Source organism: Cyclopterus lumpus, chromosome 15 (assembly GCF_009769545.1).
Source record: "Cyclopterus lumpus isolate fCycLum1 chromosome 15, fCycLum1.pri, whole genome shotgun sequence".
Classification (NCBI taxonomy): Eukaryota; Metazoa; Chordata; class Actinopteri; order Perciformes; family Cyclopteridae; genus Cyclopterus; species Cyclopterus lumpus.
Window position 1 is genome coordinate 5,548,067 of NC_046980.1, and position 15,204 is coordinate 5,563,270.

A 15,204-nucleotide genomic window follows, 5' to 3' on the forward strand; every position below is an offset into this window, starting at 1 on the left:
AATATAGTAGAGTTAAATTAAAGACTCTCTCTGATATGTAAATGTCTATATTGTTTAAACCAAAAGGCCTGCAATTGTCAGAAATACACTTATTCACTACATCTTCTTAACATTTGACAACTTGCCTTTCACATAAAAGTGACTCAATGAATCAAGACCAACATGCGACATGGCCAGAGACCAGTTGACATGAAACCACATGAGACTCCAGGAAAATACACCAAATTATCATTTTCCCAGTCTGTAAGCATTAAAAAAAAAAAAAACACAAGATATAAGGTTCTCATTCGTGAGCTTTGAAGGAGGACATTGTTGGGCTATTCCACGTTTTTTTTTTTTTTAACACATTGGAACCATTATCCATAAAAATCATCTCTAAATATTTGCTTTTGTCAAAAGTGAAAATGTCACACATTCATTTAGGACGGATGAGTAGAATTGTATGTAAGTGTGTGTGTGTGTGTGTGTGTGTTGCCAATTTTAGTTACCAAATTGACCTTAATCAAAGGACACAGGAGCAGTGGGCCGCTACAATACACACAGACCTGGAGGGTGGGCAACAACCGACACACACAGTCAAAACACACGCACACACACACACACACACACACACACACACACACACACACACACACAGCTGAGTGTTGGCCAGCGGCAGTGTTTGAGAGAAAAAGCAAAAGAACATTTGTCCGGTCAGTTGGTGTCTGACTCCTCAGAGTCCAAACAAGGCACAGGATGCCTGTGTGTGTGTGTGTGTGTGTGTGTGTGTTAGAGTGGGGTTGAGGATGCTTATCCTTTTAATACAAACAAATCTTTAGCCCAATCCAAACCGGTTTATTTGTGTGGCTCAGTCAGTATCACACACAAAGTCTGTGTGTGCGGGCCAAGCGTCTCCAAAACTGTCTCAAATCCTAAATAAACTGCATGTTTAAAAAAAAAAAACACACACATACGGGCCAAGACACCATGAATTTGCCCAAAGAATGAATGTTTACAGAAATGATTCAGATCACAAGGTTTTCTGATCCGCTACTGAGCCGTTGAAAAGGTTCGGTTGAATTGGTTAAAGTTGAGGGAAAGATTAGTGAGATTAAAAAGAAACGAATGTTCACATGATTTCTCATTTCACCATCGCCTTCTTCCATCTTCTGGGACGGGTCGAGTCACAACCACGTCGCCTCGGGAGGTTCTCGTCGGATGATACCGAAACACAAGAGGACTCTCTCCTCGGGATCATTTGTGTGCATCTTCACTTAAAAAAAACCTTGTTATTTAAAACACTTCTGCACAAGCAAGGTCGGATTTGTTTAAAAAGGAAAGTTTGGGAGTGGATGCATTTGTTCTGGAGGGAGTGAGCGTGTATACTGGACTGGAGAACTGGGGACGAAGCCGACTCTTGTGGACTTTGAGGAATTCTGGACCCGGTGGATCGAGCCCCGTTGAGTTCTCACCCATCATCAACCGGGGCCCATCGCGGCACCGCTGGAAGCTTCGATATCACGGTATCCATCGCTCTAACAGATAAAGGCAGCGATGTTACATAACAACGGGATTAACATTGAAAAAAATGGAGTGAATGGATAATAAAATATTCACGGTGCTCCGCTGTAATTTGAACTCATCGTTCCCGGACGACGTTCATAAAATTACAGGACGTGATGTGAAATAGTTCCTTCAGCAGGATGAAGCACTCCGCGGGGTTTTGCCCTCTTGATCGCCTTAATTGTTTCTGTCATATTGGTCAATATTTTGAGAGATTATAGAAATCCTATGAAAATAGTAAATCTGGTGATTTGGGGGTCGTATTATTTTTTTTTTATCAGTTTTTCCTATTTTCACCAAAGAGGTCTTTGTGGCTATTGTACAAACATAAATAGGCCTATTTAATACTATATTATTCACAATATTACATTTGAATATGACTGTGTATAATAATTTTGTTATATAAACTGATGTTAGGCAGAGTCTCGGGGGGGGGGGGGGGGACAAAGTAATTAAATATGAGTAAAAGTACAGGCTTTTAATTTAATTTTATGAACTTAAGTTGGTTATTTATTTTTATATCCATTTCAAACAATTATATTTAAACTTGACCTATTGACCCTTTGGCATCGTAATTCAGCAGACTTGAGGTCACATAATATTTGAAAGTAAAAGTGCACAAAATCTGTGCAAAAAAATGACAAATTCTAAAAATAAATAAATAATAATAATTGTATTACTGCTCTGGTAGTCACGGTAACAAAATGGACGTCAGCGTTTCTGAGTACATCTTTTCTTCTTTGTTGTCCAGCTTTAGAACCTCACCTTTGTACCTCACTTCTACAAGTGACCTCTTCACCCCCCCGGACCTCAAACGCCACGCAGGCCTCAAGCCCAAAGGGAAACCCTGGAGCTAAACCCTGAGCTCGGGGGTTCCAGAAGCCAAAGAGTAGCGTCATCGATCACGTCCATAATCCATATTTCACCGGGGCGTCCGGTGCGTCACACAACCGCTTTGCTGGAGTTTGAACGTGCAAATATTTCAGCGTACAAACGTTATTTTAGGCCCTTGAAGAGATAACCCTGAACTACACCGCAGTATTGACGTGTTTCTGTTCATTTCGTGGGGCGTCACTATGGTAACGAGCTAATGTGACCCCGCAGGCTGTGACATTGTACAAAGTCAGCAAGTAAAAAAAACAAAACACTTTTTACACATAACTTCTCAGATGGCTCGGCGTCATTATCTGTTCTTATATTTTGTGTACCACATAATTAGAGATCGAGTCCTACCGGTCTTTAAGGTTCTGTGTTTATATTTATTCTGTATTGTTCTGTTTGTTGTGTTTTTAAGGTTCTGTGTTTGTACTTCTGCTCTGTTTTTATGGTTCCGTTTCTATCTTTGTTCTCTCTTTGTCTTTTTAGGGTTCTACGTTTCTATCTCTGTTCTGTTTTTTCACATGTTAAGGGTTCCGTGTGTGTACCCCCGTTCTGTTTTTCTATGGTTCTGTTCCTCTCCCTCTGTGTGTTTTCCAGCAGAGCGGCTTTGGCTCTCCCTCCGCCCCTCGGTCTCCGCTCGGCTGAACTCTATTTGAACTGTAACTTGAACCCTGGGTGAACTTGGCTAAACTGACCTGTTAATCCACTTTGGGTGTAAAGCGGGGCTGTACGGTGGCCCGTGAGGAACACCTCGCGTCGGTTCAGAGTCAACATCGGCAGAGACAACCGGCTAATCACGGAACATGTGCACGCCAATAGAGGAACGGCGAACGCACAAGAGCTCATGCTAAAAACAGACAAACGTTTCTCATACACGATAATACAAATTGAAAAGTTTTTTTTTTAAATTAGGGATGATTTCCGAAAAGCAACTTGTATTAATAATCACTGCAATACAATTAAAGATGACCTTTGCCAGGAACAACCACTAACAGGAATGTTGGAAATTCTTTTTTATCACTTAATATGTATAATTTATGTACATATTTATATCTAAATATTTATGGGTTGAGTCAGCGACTGGATATATAATTTATCTTTTTTGTTAAATTTGACATTTGTTGTATATTTTGTGCAAAGCTGAATGAACAGCCAGGAGGCAAACAGAGGCCAACGTGTGTGTGTATGTGTGTGTGTGTGTGTGTGTGTGTGTGTTTCTTTTTTTTAAATCTTCCGCCTCGTTAACTGGACGATGTGGTGTGAAATATGTGTCACGACACACAAACACAAAATGATAGTTTGGTAAATATCTGCAGCTGGACAATGAGTCCCTGAGTCATTGTGTGGATTAAACAAACTAAGATCCATCGGTGGTGATAGATTGATTTTAACAGCCGGGCTAACGGCTTCCAGGCTTTCTGCTAAGCTAAGCTAACCACATCCTGACTCCAGCTACATATGTCTACACAAAAAAAGTCAAAGTAAAGTCAAAAGTATTCCCTTGATATGCCGTAGTTTCTTTTTTAAAATGAACAGTTAGCTATGTTTCCACAACAACGACCGTGACCCTGGTGAGATTAACGCGGCAGCAGGTTTCCTTCAGACATCCAGCAGTGACCACATGCTGCATATTGCAAATCATTGTTTTAAAAAAAATACGTACACACGCACGCACAAACAAACATTGGAATATGCATGTGCATAAACAAACAAACACCCTCGCATGCACTCACCATCCCGGCACGGCCAAACGCACACAAACAAACAAACTCACAAGCCCCCAATTTCATCACTGTTTTACCAATGTAGGTCAGTGTGTGAGCATCCCAAACATAACAGGGGGAGAAGGAGGGAGGGAGAAGGAGGGAGGAGGAGGAGGAGGAGGAGGAGGAAAGTAAAACATCCCAGAATGAATCAACCGAATGTTTTGATTTGTAACGGACGCTTTGTTGTCTCTGTGCCTCGTGGCAACATGGGTGCTCTGACGCTGTGCCAACCAGGGCTGCCTTCCTCCTCCTCCTCCTCCTCCTCCTCTCTGCCCTAATCTCCCCCTCCTCATTCTCTCAATGACGAGTATGTACGTGTTTGTGTGCACTTTAGTGTGTGTATGTGTGTATGTGTGTGTGTGTGTGTGTGTGTGGTAGAGCCTTGCGGGGGTTGCATGTACTTGTACATATATTGTGTAGCTATGCGTGTTGTTGTATGGGAGGAGCGATGTCTGTGTGTGTGTGTCTGTGTGTGTTCAGCGTTTCTACTCCAACGCCTGGCGCTATTAATAGCCATGAACTTTGGATGACCCCCCGAAGCCGCTCGCGAGTCAGCCTGATTTAGTTTGGCGTCTCTCGGTGTGTAACGGCTCAGGCTGTAATAATATCGTCAACATGGAGGACCAGGACCCATTTCCTCTCTGCGCTGTAGTCTCCAGAGGGAGTTACCGCGTACAGTACGACCGCCTCGCTCTTAACATGCTTTGACAGGAAGTAAGTCCCCATCCACTGTCCTCCTTTCTCCACTGAGACTCCCTCCTCCTCCTTCTAAAACAGTTTAGTTTAAACTTTAAACCGTCTTCGAGCTGGATCATGTCAAGCCCATAAGCGAATATGATGCCGTTCGCTGACGACTCTGTCCTATCTGTCACAGCTTGTTTACAACGCGGCGGATGACAGACACGGCACAGGTAACCTGGAAAAGGAAACAAAATCAGGTTCGAGAGGTATTTTTTTTTCAAATAGAGAGCGCAAACCTGGAAATCCAGTCGGATTTCCGACCGCGCAACCTTCAAAACTGCGATGACAGAGGTCAATCAAAGACCCGGCGCGGAAGTCAACGATATATGGCTGTCGAGTTGCGGTCGTCAGCTCATGCTCGAAAAACCACATTGCTGATGCTTCATACTGTGTGACAGGCTGTCAGATCCCATCGTAGTTTCCAACAAACTATTGATGAATTACTTGACATAGATTTCCTGGTTCACGAAACAGTGAGCAGGCCTCTGAATCCCTGGACCAATACTCGCGATTTCTATGATTTTGTGAGTACACACAACAGACTTGTGATCCGAATAACAACTCTTCATAATGTTTTGCGGATACGCCTTTAGTTGAAACTCATCTACTGTCAGCTGGAACACTTCATTGAAACTCAAAAACAAGCAGAGAGGACTCCAGACAATAGGCACGACGTCGTCGTATAAGACTTATAAGTATAAGTAGTATAAGTATAAGTCATACAATCTTGCCGATAACTAAAGTTAAAGTCACCAAGCTGTCGGCCCACTGCCGCTGAGTTGTGGAGAGGTGTGCAGTGTGTGTGTGTGTGTGATGCTATTCATGTTAGCTGTTAGCTGCTAGCGGTTAGCCAGACACGATGAACATGATGTGCACGCAGTTTGTTGGACGGTTTTTATACGAGCTGACAAAACATATCCAGGCTGCGAATACTTATAAGAAGCAGCTGCGTCTCAGTGGGAACTGAATCTGTAATCCTGTGTTAATGCCGCGCTCTTCCCATTTAGCTCCACTTACACGCGTAGCCCTCCATGTACATATGTGTGCGTGGGTGGTAGTGACATCATTATTTTATACCGGGCTATTATTATTTAAATATGGAGATTCATTATTTATTGACACAACACAGCACCCACACACATATTAGGTATGCCTTAATGGTTTCTTATTTTGACTCCGTCTCACACACACCGTCCTGCTGCCACACACACACTCTAGACCAGTGGTTCTCGACCTTTTTTCAGTGATGTACCCCCTGTGGAACATTTTTCCCCCCAGCTAAGTAACCCCTCACGAGCACAAAGCATTTTTGGTAGAAAAAAAGATGTAATACACAGCGTCTGATTTAATATAAAATATATAAAATGAAAAAAAACAATGAAACTATATATTTATGAGGAGTTCTTAAATAGTGGGCTTGGAGCCAAAGACCACAGACAAATTAAAACAGGGTGCGTTGTTCTAAGTAAAAGTCATGAGAAGTGTTTCTTCTCCAAAAGTACGTGTTCAGATTTAGCGATCACGAAATCTTAACACCAATTTGAAAAGGAGAGCACCTGGAGCTTTACATTTCCATCCTCCAGTCTCCCCGATGGCTAAATCGGATTTAACGGGTGAAATCGAAGAGATCAGACCTTCAATGTGATTCACCTCTTCCACGAAAACAGCAGTTGGTCCCGGTCGCTCGCTCGCGACGGGAGGGAGGATCGTCCAAAGAGAGCTGGGGGAGGGGGGTGGGTCACGCCAGGTTTTCTGTCCCCCTAGCGGGCGAGTGAACGAGGAGTCAGCCAAGTTCATGTTTTGTGGGACCAGACTCCTGATAATCTAACTCTCAAAAGCTCCTCATAAATACCTTTGCTGTTTTGGCAACACTTCTGTAATCTGTGCAGCTGGTGGTGAGCTCGGGCCCGGCGGAAAAACTGACACCGACACGGGGAACTGTCCGACCGAGGAGACGAAGCAGGAGGAGCAGAGTTCTGGAAAAGTTCTTCTGTCACAACAGGATTGCAGGAACTTAAGAAAAACCATTTGATTTGTTGACCCGCCAGGAGCCCCCCCCCCCCCGTCACTACAAGAGCATGTCGTGACTTTTGTTATAGCTCTCAAAGACACACGGGTTGCTAACGTGTAGATTAGAGCAAAGAAAAGCAGTGAATATTAATATTTTAGAGGCTGAAACGAGCTAACGTTTGGCACGTGCCCACAAAACTAATGACCTCAGTGTTTGGTGTCAATTAGTAAATGTAAATGTGCTCCGAATTATCATTTCTAATCCCGCTCAGTTTCCCACAAGGCCACGTTCAGACGTCCTGCATGATGAAAACACAGATGTCTCGTCCGTTGTCGCCCGGCTCCATTTGCAATCCGGCGTCATCGAGCCGTTTGTTGACTATAAATGTTCAGACGGATTACTTTTTAACGTCGTCCATCACTTCCGGGTGCTAATAACATTTACTCGGTTCATCCAGATTATCGGAAAAAAACCCCGCTTCATTTGGATGATGGACCTGAAAGTGAGAGCGTCTGAAATGTCACTAATAATCCCTCACTGCTCAGTGAAGACTCAAAATGTACCGTTTGGACCGTGTGTGTGTGTGTGTGTGTTTGTGTCTCCGTGCTCGTGAACGCAGCCCAAACAGAGCCTTTGTTGAGGGTTCAGATCCAGTTAAACAGAAACACCATCTGGTACAAAAACACAGCGGAGATTTAATACGGCTGATTGGAGGAGGAAGACCTGTGTGTGTGTGTGTGTGAGTGTGTGTGTGTGTGTGTGTGTGTGTGTTTTTGTTTGTGTGTGTGTGTCTGTGTGTGTAATCTGGATTTCAGCTCTGTTGTCATACAAAATCTGCAGAGAGTGTAAACAAACGATCACAGAGCTCAGTGTGTGTCACTGAATGCAGCTTGTAAATGTCCGTTATCTCAAAAATCCAAAATGAATATTTACATATCAATATTTACAATAAAACAAGACATGAATAATAGGAAATAGCAAATTGTCTGAGTGGAGAAGCTGGAAAACCTAATGATTAATTTGTGTCATTAGAATATTAAATGGTATTTGTAGTTTTTACGTGCCCAGCCATGTCTTCTATTCTGCATTAGAGGTTGAAACTATAGTTTTTAGGATAAATAAGTAAAGATAATTTGGACTTCTATGTGTTATTGAATATTTAGACTGGTGATAACTCTCTAAACTGTATTTTAGGGGGGGGGGGGGGGGGGGGGGGGGAATAAACATGCAGCCTGGTGCAAAAAAAAAAAAACATAATTAAAACTGTACTTTACTCATACGTTTAGATTATATTAAAGTGATGCATGCCAGGTCGTCGCTAGCTGCTAGCTCAGTTAGGCTGTGTGTTCACCGCCATGGATGGATACAGCTCTTCATTCCGATGAAAGTTGCTCAGTGGCGCATGAAGCGAGATCCTCCGTGGATCTTCTGCATCCATGTGGCGCACAAAGCGTGTTCTCTAACCCCGCCTCCCGGCCCTCGGTCCAGCCTCGTTCTCATTCGCATCAACGGAGGCAGGAAGATAACTCTGGATTCAGCTGTTAGTGCATTTCAAAACTACTTACCCCCGAAAAGTATTATTCAGCCATACAGAAGTCTCTTTCCCAATGGAAGGCCTCACGAGACGGACCAGGAAGTTGTGATTCAACCGTTTGGCCACTTTAAAATGTGCTTCAAAGCCCGGTGTGGCTCTTAAGAAACCTGTGGGTGACATCACGGAGACTAGGGCCATATTTTACACAATTTATGTTGAAGACGTGTTTTTAAGAGGGGCCTCTGTGAAATATTTCTAAATGAATGACATAACATATATGGAGCAGCGTAGAGAAACTGTCCACTGTGCACTGTGTGTGTGAGGACAGAGGGGGATTAAGAGGGGCCCAGCAGATCCATGCTGATAGAGGGAAGAAGCCTATGAAATATTATATTACAGCATGACAACAGATCTGAATGTGGAAATGCATTAATTATTTACACAAAACACAATCAGTGGCAGAATTAGGCCCCAGTACATGCACAACATCGCTTGTAGCCGACACACACACACACACACACACACACACACACACACACACACACACACACACACACACACACACACACACACACACACAGTCACCACTAACCGGCCATTTGCTGCTCTGCTTCCTGAAGATGGCACAAGAATCCAAACGCTTTCTCCACTTTTAGAGGCTTTTTGAGTATCACGCTCTCTCCACTTCAAACACCTGCAATCACCCGCTGTTAGAGAAGCTCGCTCCCCAGTGGCAGTGCTCTATTTGGGGGTCACTCAACGTGCTCGGCCAGAGCTGGAGCCTTTGTTCCCTGAAATAATAGTGATTATAATGTGCATTGCAGTAGAAAAAAAGCGGTGGCACTGATTCAACGAGCTGGCGACATGAAGCACGTGCTGCTGCTGCTGCTGATGATGATGATGATGAGGAGGGCCCTGCAGCCTCATAAACTCCTCCAGAGGTCATACAAATCTAAATTCCCAGAAACAATAGAGAGGACATGACCTCAGTAGCTTCAATGGCCGCTTTAAAGCGTCTTTGGGGTTTGACTCATTGTTGATTTAGTATTTAGCTTCACTGACGATCTAGAACACGATGATACAACAAATTAGACACATCATGCACTGGAAAACGTTTTTTCTGCATTTAAAGGACATTCTGGAGGACAATTTGGTTTAAAACGTTTAATAATGTATTATTATTATATTTTATAACATTATTATCAGTCTGACTACACACACACACACACACACACACACACACACACACACACAAACACACACTTAAAAAGCATATTTGATCTGCAGTACTGACTGCTACCAAAAGGAGGCACTCTGGTTACAGCTTCTGACCTGCCTGCCGCCTCTGGGCTCACTGTCTGTGTGTGTGCGTGTGTGTGTGTGTGTGTGTGTGTGTGTGTGTGTGTGTGTGTGTGTGTGTGTGTGTGTGTGTGCGTGTAGCGTGTACGTGTGTGTGTGTGTGAGTGTGCGTGTGTGTATGCGTGTGTTTCCAGAATGATTTTCATTAGTAGACAATAGCGGCGCGCTCAGTGCTTCACCCCGCCTCCTCCTCCTCTCTCCCTTACCCATAACCATACACATGAGCGCACACCGACCGTGCACGCGCTGTGTTTGCCGACATGAATTCAAACTATTACTGTCGTTGAGAAAACAAAGCCGAGGAGGCGGACTGCCCCTCGCCGCCTGTGCGCTTTTACGCACACGCACAGGCGCGCACACGCAAGACGTGCGCTTTTACGCACAGACTCCAGATTGGGATTTTACGCACACACACACGCACAGAGAGGACAGGGTGCATGACGCACGGTACAATTACATGAACGAATTTAGGGAGAGGCGCACGCGCGTAAATACCAAAAGAGACAGATTAAAGAGAGCAGATATACAAATGACAGGTTTGCGTTTTTTGGAGACATTAAAGGTCGACGGAGTCTCACGTTGGAGACGGAAGGACGGAGAGGAAGCAGCAGAAAAGAGGATTTGTTGACAAAATCACCAAGTTGGATAAGCTCCTCCTCTCCGTGATGTAGCCGGGAGTCGGAACCTCCTTAATTACTAATTTCTCTACATCCAAGCCACGCTCTCTCTCTCTCTCTCTCTCCCTCTCTCTCTCTGTCTGTCTCTATTCTCTCTCTCCACTCCTCCATCCATGCATCTCTCATCCTGACCCTCCTTTCTCTCTCCTCTCTGTCTCTCTTTCGTTTCCAGCCCGGATAACGGAGGTGGACGAGCTCGGAGTTGTTGTTATTTTTTTTATTATTATTATTTATTCCTTGTTTTTGGGAGACCCGCCATCGGGCATGGAGGATGTAAAAAACCCGCCGACCGTCCACCGTTCCTCCTCCTTCAGCATCAAGAGCCTCCTGCTTCCCTCCAAGTGCGAGAGACCGGACCCCGTCGCGGCCGCCGCAGCCGCCGCGGTCGTTGGCATCCCGGGGACCTTCTCTCCTACCCCGGGCTCCGACTCTGAGAAGTCGCTGGACACACCGGAGGTGGACTCCACGGCTGCGGCTTTGGACCCGGGGAAGCCGGCCAAGGAGGAGCAGGGGGAAGAGGGGGAGGAGTGCGGAGGGGACGGAGCCAAGGCCACACCGGAGCAGAATACTAACGGCAACAATAGCGTGAAAAACGGGAAATATGACAAGCCTCCGTTCAGCTACAATGCCCTGATCATGATGGCCATCCGGCAGAGCCCCGAGAAGCGGCTCACGCTGAACGGCATCTATGAGTTCATCATGAAAAACTTCCCGTATTACCGGGAGCACAAGCAGGGCTGGCAGAACTCCATCCGGCACAACCTGAGCCTCAATAAGTGCTTCGTTAAGGTGCCCAGGCACTACGACGACCCGGGGAAGGGGAACTACTGGATGCTGGACCCGAGCAGCGATGATGTTTTCATCGGAGGGACAACCGGGAAGCTCCGCCGGCGCTCCGCCACCTCCCGGGGCAAGCTGGCGATGAAGCGGGGGCTGCGCTTCGCTCCTCTCGGCTTGGGGATTAACGAGCGGGCGAACAACCCGCTCTACTGGCAGATATCCCCCTTTCTGTCCCTGCACCATCACCACCACCACCACCCGCACTACAACGGATCCTCGCCCGGGTTTTTGAACCAGGCGGCCGGCTACGGTTCGTTGCTGCCCGCCGTGGAGCAGCTGAGCAACGGGGACCTGGGGCGCTCCATCCTCGGCGGGTCGGCCGCCGGGGCGCTGGGCTTGACGAACGGTTACGGGATGAGCACGTCGCCGGTCGGGCTGCTCTCCGGACAGACTGCCGGGTATTTTGTCTCAGGGACCCAACACGGAGCTCCGGGAGGAGGTCCGCCTACTCACCCGTCGCATCTCCAGCAGAGCGCACCGGGTTATGGCGGCTTGGCGACCAGCAGCTCCCCGCAGTCCCTGCTGTCGGACTCCCTCCGAAATAGCTCCCTACCGGCCTTCTCCCCGGGCGTGTCCGCGGGGTTCCCCGGGGTGCTGTCCCATCAAAAGAGGTTGACTCCAAACGCGTTCCTAAACTGAACTCCCTCCCCCCACCCCCCCATCGCCATCATTCAGTTCATTCAGTGGATGGCACCCGGGACGAGGAAGCACAAAAGACGTCATGTTAAGGGCAAATAATAAGTGGTAAATATCAATTATTGAACGCAAAAAAATCTATATATATATATATGAAGTGAACCTTTTTTTGGCCATATTCCGCCCCGAAGAGCAACGGGTTTATTTTGAAGGATTTTTCTTTTTTCTCCCGCAATTGTTTGAAAAAGGGACAAACTTTTGTTACCCGCGGGTTGTACAACTGTAAACTAGACTTGCCAAAGGTAACGCTTTAAGTATATTTCAAGCTATTTATATCTTGTACAAAGATTTTCAGTACTTTCTTTGAGTCTTTTATTTATGTTTTGTATTTATTGTACAATGTATTTAAATTCTATTTGTCAGTGTATACTTATCAGTATTGAGGAAAAGGGGGGAAGGGAGGGGCTGAAATAAGACATACAGGGATAATAATTATTTATGAAGACAATCAAGGAGAAAAAAAGACAATCAACTTTTTCTCTTTTTTGGGAGGGAAAACTTTTTGAATAAGTAAATAATAAATAAATAAATAAATAAAGCCTTAAAATCAGCAGAAACAATCAGGGGTTTTGAGAGGAAGCATAAGCCTACAAATCATATCTCAGGTTTGACCCCGGACAGGCCTAATAATAATAATAATAATAATAATAATAATCACATGAATATTAAAATAAACCTGCTCTCTGTGAAGAGTTTCCTTCCAAAATAATGATATCCAAAAATAAAACAAACTTTCTCCAATGTGGCAGAACTGTAGTTAAGCTAAATATCCTCACTGTTGCCTTTCAGTGCTAGACATTTATTTTTTTGACTTGAACACACCCCCTTTAAGTAAATCAAAAAATACATGGATACAGATGTTTTTGGAATAAAACTCTTCATAAAAATTATGCAAAGCAACGCAGCTGTTACACACGTTTTTGTATGTTTTCTGTTTTATCATCAAATCCCAGATTGTCCTCTTCACTTCAGTTCGTTTGATTAGGCCCGTGTGTGTGTGTGTGTGCGTGTGTGTGTGTGTGTGCGTGTGTGTGCGTGAGTGTACAGGCCTGAGTGAGAGTAAAACCTCCTGCGCATGTGCGCTCAGGGCCGCCGTACCAACAATATCATTAATAAAAAAAAAAACACCAACACTCGAGCTCCGTTGCGTTTTGAACGACCCGCCGACCTGCTCCTATTTCCGGGGAACATTTTTAAAGTGCCGATGGAGACGCTGATGCACCGTTTCTGCAGTTTTCGGGAGGAAACAAACAGTGTGGATCCTAAAAACACACGCACACACATACACACACACGCACGCACACACATATTCTGATGGTTTTCTGAGGCTTTCAGAAGCTGCAATGATAGACCGATATTATGCAACAAACAGCACGAGCTTCAATGGCATCTTGAAAACGAGCATCAGCTGACCTCAGCAGAGAGACACTGATACTAATGTTTCATGTGCAGATATATTAGTGATACCGAGGTTTAGGTGAAAAGACAACGTGGTGGTTAAAAACTGAAAACAATATTTATTTTAGTCTCATCCATTATTTAAACTTCATTTTTGTAACTTTATTTCAACATGTTGCAGGATTTCTTAAAGAGTCTGCTCTTGATATATGTAGCCAATAAATTAACTATATATATATTTAAACAAAAATACATTTACACATGTCTTTTCACCACAGCCATGTTCATTTGGATGCTTATGTGAATCTGATTTTGTCTTCTTTTTTTTTTCGTGGCTCAAACTGCTAACAATTATTTGATTACTCAAGAAAAGTTAGTCAGTATTTAATTACATAAATCACAAACTAGTAAAATAATAACTACAATTATTCATTTTTTTTTTACAGGTGCATTACATTTTCCTAATCAGCATTTTAGCCCACATAACATAAATAAAATATAGATGTATTCCCCAATGTTTACAAAGAAAATTCAAAACAAAGCACAGCACCTTGTGATTAGAAACAAAAATATCTGAATGTTCATGCTATTTTCTTTTTATAAGCACACCGAACGAGCAGCGTTTGACTATCAAAGGATTGATCACTGTGGTATTGATCAGTTTGTCCTCAGATCTCAGGTCAGTGTTGTCTGAGCTCTGAAAATAAAATATCTAAATAAATGTTGTCCTTTCAAAAATAAAGCAAACAAAAGCTCCACTAGAGAAAATGAGGCTGCAGATAAGGTTGATTTATAAAACTGTTTATGGCCATTATGATGCCTGTGTATCAATAAAATGTCTACGATATATAAACTGAGAAAAAAGTGACATTATTATGTGAATTACTGCATTTAAAAAGGGAATACAGACATTAAAAAAAATACAAATTTCTGGTCTAAGGTATAGGATAAAAACCGCCGGTCACTGCTGTCTATAATATTAAACAGCACTCTTGAACATGTTAATTATTATTTTAAATCACCATCAGTCTGGGGCCTTTTATTGCAAAAAAATAAATATAATCTTTTGACTGTAATCATATTGGATTTAATTTGAATTGATTTCAATTTTTTTTTCTTGAAAATGTATCCCTGTGTATGTTTCTGTTGATGTTTCAAACAGCTGAGCATGCAGACAGCAAACCGGAAGCTGCTTTCTCCCCCTTTTTTTATTACTATTTTTTTTACAGTGCAAGACAAACAATTATATAACCGCTGACCAAAATAAAAGCCTCCTGAAGCCCAGACAGCAGAGGCTGACCTTGACACACACACACACACACACACACACACACACACTGCAAACTGAGCTGGTAAACACATAGAAAAACAAGATTTTATTGGCAAAATAAAAAGCACAAAAAGTATCCTATTTAAATATTAAAGTATAGTATTACAAGACTGCAGAAGAAGAAACAGCGTGCAGAATGCAAACTGTTCCAGGTTGTTTAAAAATATTATTCACACCATGTCACGTTTTTTACATTTTTGTTGAAAAAAAAAAATGTTTAAGGTTTTTATTAGATTTTTTTTGGTTGCACTTTTGTTGTTAGCGTTCACTTGTATGAAGTCTGTATTTTCTGTTTTTTCGTTGCCGTCCGTCTGTTTGTTTGTTTTTCAGAGAAACTAAACTTTATTAAAAAGGATGAAATAACCCGAAGCAGAGTTTCATGCTTGATGATGTGCGGACGAACGTAAAAGACTATATGAAAGACTATATTA

General features: G+C 43.5%; 1 protein-coding gene across 1 annotated transcript; it reads left to right on the forward strand.

Annotated features, from left to right (window-relative positions):
- Positions 1-10,773: 10,773 nt before the first annotated feature.
- foxg1b (forkhead box G1b) lies at positions 10,774-11,988 on the forward strand. The gene has a single exon (XM_034552374.1). It carries the CDS (start codon positions 10,774-10,776, stop codon positions 11,986-11,988), a length of 1,215 nt encoding a protein of 404 aa, XP_034408265.1.
- Positions 11,989-15,204: the final 3,216 nt, after the last annotated feature.